The 6,153-nt window shown below is 44.4% G+C and overlaps 1 protein-coding gene across 3 annotated transcripts in view; it reads right to left on the reverse strand.

The window, feature by feature from the left end:
• Positions 1-425: 425 nt before the first annotated feature.
• Positions 426-6,153, reverse strand: part of atxn7 (ataxin 7) — a 41,110-nt gene continuing 35,382 nt past the window's right edge. For all 3 annotated transcript variants that reach the window (XM_015042559.1, XM_015042557.1, XM_015042558.1), the window contains 5 exons: positions 4,879-5,159; positions 4,581-4,770; positions 4,371-4,492; positions 2,339-3,497; positions 426-1,678 (listed from right to left, as the gene is read on the reverse strand). In XM_015042559.1, the coding sequence (XP_014898045.1) occupies positions 1,661-1,678; positions 2,339-3,497; positions 4,371-4,492; positions 4,581-4,770; positions 4,879-5,159 (1,770 nt within the window). In that variant the 3' untranslated portion in view covers positions 426-1,660. The remainder of the gene's footprint in view (positions 1,679-2,338; positions 3,498-4,370; positions 4,493-4,580; positions 4,771-4,878; positions 5,160-6,153) is intronic.

Consider the following 6,153-nt stretch of genomic DNA (forward strand, 5'->3'; position numbering starts at 1 on the left):
TTTTAAAGAAACAAAAATTTAAAATTTTTTATGATACACACCGACAAAAAAAAAAAAAAAAAAAAAGAAAAGCCATGAAATAACTGAATACTGAAATAATTATTCATTATCATAAGTTTTGATTTCATTTTTTTTTTTTATGAATTCACATGGAATTCTATAACCATACATCGCGCCAAAGATTGACGTAATAAGTCGGGATATTGTTTTTTTTCTTTCAATTTGTTTTGTGGATAAATAACGCATTCATTTTTGTTCAGAACATTTCTGCAGTTTTGGCACTCCATAGCCAACAGCCGCACCCCCCTCCCTCCCTCCCTCTTTATGACCGTGAGGCGTCGTGGAAAGTAACAACCAGAGATTTGGTAGTGGTTACTCACTGGGAGGGACAATTACACCCCACAGAAGACAAGTAGACGTGCAAGTTTGTTCCAGTTAAGACGTACCATTTACCTGATTCCATGTGGAAAACATTACAATTCACATCTGTCCACACATGGCTGAGAATTTCACACCGCTTTGTAGGGATACAGTAGGGAAGTTGTGGCTTTAACGATCCCCTGCCCCACACCCCCACCCCCACCCTTCTCCTCTTATAATAGAAAGTAGTTGGCAAAGCTGTGGCAGTTTTTTTGGCGAGCTTTGTGGACAGCTAAGCACAATTATTTAGTGCGCTTCACAGTTCGGGGGTGGGAGGGTAGGTCTACTGTCGCTGTGTTTTGTGTTTTTGTTTTTTCTTGTACAATGTATAGATTCAGGAAACTGAGACGTCCCCTCAGGGACAGGCTTTTCTCGCTGACAAAAGAACCGATCCAACGGGCACATCAGGTGTCCTTTTTCACATTTAAAAGCACAACCGTCTTCACCAAGTCTACAAAGACCCTTTGTAGTCCAGTGTTAAAAAAAAAAAAACAAACAAAAAAAAAACAAAGCTCATTAGAAATCAGAAAAAAAGGTAACACTTGCATAATTATTCTGGATGATTAGAAGAGTTGACCAGATTATCCGCTAGGGGGCGACTGCGTGTAACCCTCGGTCACCGAACGCGTCGGACAGTAACGGACATTTTAAAAAGTAGTTATGTTGTGATTTAAGGTGTTGGAATTAGAAACGTTGAGTCTCCTCCGGCTCTCCTTGCAAGGCTTCTGAGATCAGGCGATGGGGGTGGAATAAAGCTGGGGACTCCAGCAGAATTTAACATGTAGGGGGGCGGAGGAGTAATATAAAAAAGAAATAAAAACACACGCACGTTTACACACTCGCTCTTGAACTCGAACGGAAATAGATCGGCTTGTTGTGTTCCCTCCATCTCCAAAACAGCTGGGAAGACCTCTTGGATTTAGTGGGGCAGAGGGGCGCAGGTGGGGCGCGGGGGTTCTGCTTTGCATTCAGTATCTCTGCCCACCTCTTTGTAAGCACACACGCATACACACACACACACACACACACGCACCTGATGCACACATGGCTTTGGGAGAAATAGTAAGGACCACATCTACTTCACTGGGCAGTCCAGATCATCTCCACCCTGAGGATTGTGGGAAGCTGAGAGTCATGTGGATTTTATTTCACAAGGCCTAGTGCAGTCCAGAACAGATTGCAGACCACTCTGGACTTTCCTCTGTCCGCCTGTTTCCAACGCAGAGGCAGGAAGTCGCTGTCAGGGACGAGCTTTTGGCTGCAGAGGCGAAAAGATAAAAAGTAGATCAACTGAAGGATGACTTGGTTAAGCATCGAGTATTTCCGAAATGTTTTATCCTACATTTCTTAAACTTTTATAGTTCATTGTTTATATCACAGGCTGTCATCCCTTTAGTTTGATAAGATCTCATCTCATTATTTTGTCAGCAACTTGAACTTCAGCCGCGCCTCAACGCAAAGCACATTTTGTCTCACTACAACTACAAACTCTTACAAACGACATTTTATTGGGGTTTTCTTTAAAAGACCAAAGCGTTGCGCTTATTTTCAAAGACGACAAAAAGAAAAACACTTTACAAATAAAAACCTGACACTTATAATGTTCAAACCTACCCTCACTTTGTAGATGAACCGTCTGAAACTTTGGGTGGGTAGAGTAACCAAAAATTGTACTCACCCCTTTGTATTTTTAAAAGTCCTCCAGTTCCAGTGTTAGATGTTCAATAAAAATTAGTTTAATGATCTTTGACTGCGTGTACTTTGCATTATTTTGCCATTATCATTGCTCTAATTGAAAACGGTCTCATAACGACAATATTATTGTTTATCGCAATGATTTCTCGGACAATTAATCGCCCAGTTACATTTATCGTGGCAGGCCGAGTGGCACAGACACGTTTACGTCTGGGACACTAACCTGATGTAAATGAGAGTTGTTGGGCAGACCCGGCGTCCCTGGAATGCTCCGGCTGTGCTTCCCGTGGATGTTGTTAAGAGCGGGGGACTTGGTCATTTTGGGCCGGCCCGGTCCGGTTCCTCCTGCTGCTCCGTCCCTACCCAGACCTCCGCCTCCGCTGTTGACGCCGCCGGAGGCGGAGGAGCTTTTTCGCTTCTTGGCCTCCAGGCGACCGTCTGCCGAGTGGTGGCTGAAGTTGGCGTGGTGGTCCGACGACGAGGTGGGCTGGTGGTGGACGAACGGCCCCAGAGAGAGTGTCGAGTCGCTGCTGTTCATCACCACGCTCATGCGCTTTATGGACTCGGCGGGGCTGCCCGAGGGCGGGCCCCGCGCCGGCGGCCCCGACGAGCCGCCCGCCGAAGGCTCCGCCTTGAGGCTGAGCGAGTTGGTCCGCACGCTGGGGCCGCAGTTCAGCCCCACGCTGTGAACGCCACTGTGGGAGGAGGACAGCGAAGACGAAGCTCCCAACGAGCCGTGGTGGTAGGTGCTCCCTGAGCTGCCCGCGTTTGCACAGTTCTTCTTGAACGACGAAGAGGAGGAGGATGACGAAGGGGCACCGACGTACGAAGAAGAGGAGTCAGAAGAGCAATGGGATGAGGAAAGGAGAGAACTGTTCTTCCTCTTCTTTCCCGAGCTGAAGCTAGTGCTGCTACTGTTGTTCGCTCCGGCGCTACCCCCGCTGGTGGAGTTCGGTACGACGGGCGCAGAGGAGCCAGAGGAGAGCTCCTTGGGCTTGAAGGATGAGGAAGATGATTTGGTAGCGGCGCTGCTGCTGCTGGATGAACGCGACTTCAGCGCTCGGCCGGAGGCTAGCGAAGCAGCTGAAGACGACGAGGATGAGGACAAGTGGGCTGAAGGCATCTGCGGCAACGAAGACACTTGTCTGGCCTGCGTGGTGCCATAGGCCGGGTGCTCAGGCCCGCCCTGGAGGGAGCTGTGAGCGTTTAAGGTGGTCCCGTAGGAGAGCGATGACTTGCTCTCGACAGATTGGCTGTAGGGGCTTTGGGGCAAGGTCGCCGGGGGGCTCAGGAAGCCTGACGAGGGAGTGCTACCGTGGGAATTTGTGCTTGTCCTGTGGAGGGATGTGAGAGAGGAATTCTCCAAGGCCAGGGGGATTTTCCTACACAGCAAGAAACACAAGAATTATTACTTTCTTTTTCAATACAAACTAAAACCTCTAGTTCTTAGTCAACTTTAGGTGAAAGCTGCAAGGCGTCTTTCTGCTGCCTCAATGCGCTTTGTGAAAGGACTCATACGATAAAACTTCAATAAAACACAACAAAGCTAAACGTTTGTAACGTGTCAAAATGTGGAGAAGATGAATTTCTTTCTACATTTAAGATAAAATACTTCAATTGTATATTTACATCCACACATATTTCATTGTAAGATTTTATACTTTAGCAGACTTCTTATAACATTCTGGTCATTTATGTACAAAGTATCATAAATAATGAAACCCCAAAATGCTCACATTTGGTTTAGGGGTGTGATAAAAAGCTAATTAACTGCTTTTAAATCAGTACAATAAATAAAAAAAAGAACTACTACTAAGTCTGGTATTTTCATTCATTTAAGGTAGATTGTTTAAAGTTTCACACATTTTTTTAAACAACATTCAAAGATCTGATAAAGTGAATTTAAAGTTGTAGAGAGCAAAAAGGTAGTGAAGCAGAACACTTCTGTATTTTTTAAAATTGGGTGTGTTTTCAATTGGTAACTGAACACCGTACATACTGATAGCAAATTAGTTAAAATCAACATCTGGTTTAGCAAATGAAACCTATAAATCACTGTGAAAATAACTGCATTTGCTAAGAATTATCTGATGATTTTTTTTTTTGCTTTAGAAAGAAAAAAGTCCAACATTTTTCCATATTTTTTCACTCATCAGGTGCTGAAAAATTATCAAAAAAAGACAAATCACACACTTTTATAGACTATTGCATTCAATATGTGGTCCTGAAACCAAACAAAAACTAGAGATTCTCACTTCCACATCTGAGAGTTAACGTGCTTTTCCATCATGGTGGTCAGGGCGCATCGCACTCTGTCCCACCGCCTATCAAAGGAGTAAAAGCCTCTCCCCATCAGTCGACTTCCAAAGGTACAGTACTGGGAAGAGAGGTGGGGTTTGGGTGAGAAACAAAAACAGCCATTCTCTGTTTAAAAAAGAAAAATAAAGTGTGCTAACAGGACTTACAGCTGCCGGTCGTGGGTGGTAACCTGAATAGAGAAAGTCCAGTTTGTCCGTTCCATCTTCCCGCTCCTCGTTCTCCCCCTCGTCGCTTGAGGGTCTGGATAAAACGTCTGGGGTGGGCTGGGGATGGTGCAGGGACTCGTGGACTACCGAAGGATCTCCAGAGGAACCTCCAGCGTGACTGTTGTTCAGTCTGATTAGCACAGACGGATAGAAACGTTCGCAGAAACATGCTAACCGTTTCAGAAAACCACACAAACGGGACACAGACGTGTTTGAACAAACGCGGCGCGGTGCTTACCGTGGAAGACCAGGACTGTGAAATTTGGGCTTTCCGAGTGGCAAAGGCTTCGTGGTATCAGGGGCTGGTCCGTTGCCATGAGAAACCGGGTGGGTGTCATGGCTAGGGGCGAGCTGGGGAGAGGGGTGTGGGTCCCTGAGAGGGGCAGTTTGCTGGGAATGGGTTTGGTGCAGTTCTCGTTCCCTGTCCCGCTCTCTCGTTCTGTTCTTGTGTTCTGCCAGCAAAATGTCGAAGCGCTTCCGTCGTCCAGGCACGGCCCTCCGATGGCCTAAGGAATGTGTCTGCAGGGGCGTTAAACAGGTAATAATGCAACTTTTTTCCTCACCACACTTTTTCCTTCCACTCAACTTTTCATTAAAATGCTTTAGATGCAGCACTCTGAACAGCCGGCTTCTTCAGCGACGTCCTCGTGGAGGACGCCAAAGACAACAAACTGACAAACATTTCTGTTGAAAAATGTTTTGAAGCCAGTCGTTTGTCATATCCAAAACAGAATTTTGGGTTTTTGTTAACTGTGCGCCTACACTTATAAACCCAGAGGATATATCATCCTGTGGTTCATAAATGTGTAATATCAGTTTCACTTTCAGAATTACTGTCATAAAGTAACTTTTTGGGGAACGCTCAAGTAATTAAGGCTCCCATATTGGGTGCTGTTCAGCAGTTCTTAGATCCAAGATAAATTTCTTTGCCTCGTCGTAATCAGAGTCCGTTCATCACTGCAGACTACATGGTGTTAAGTTCTGTATTCGGTATTAAGAAACAGCTTTTGACAAATTTCAGAAATACAGACCCCTTTCCAAAACACATCAGTGCACGTTTAAGGCGCCTCTCTGCAACCTGCATTAAAGGCCACTTCAGAACACAAGTGACATTAAGCAGAGCAATTTTACAGCTAAAAATATTGACATTTAATCAAGTCTAACAATATTTATAGTTATTTCTGCTCTCATGGTCCCATTAATGGAAAGCAACAGTAAGAGAAACTATCCAGACTCTACTTTTGTAAAACGACGATAACGCCATGCAGTTTGTCATAACTGAAGCTGCAACTAATGATTATTTTAGTTACTGATTAATCGATTGTTCTGATGATTAATCGGATAATAAAAATGGGCAAATTCAGCCGATTTTTTTCTGCAATATTTGAAATGTATTAAAAGATGCAAATAATTAAATTGATAAAAGGTTTTTTTTTTTTTTTTTTTTTTTTTAATATTTTTGATATTGGGTAACATTAAAAGATGCCTTGTGAGTATTTTGGGTGTGAACATT

This window comes from Poecilia latipinna, unplaced genomic scaffold (genome assembly GCF_001443285.1).
Source record: "Poecilia latipinna isolate Pla-1442-1.1 unplaced genomic scaffold, P_latipinna-1.0 Scaffold595, whole genome shotgun sequence".
NCBI lineage: Eukaryota > Metazoa > Chordata > Actinopteri > Cyprinodontiformes > Poeciliidae > Poecilia > Poecilia latipinna.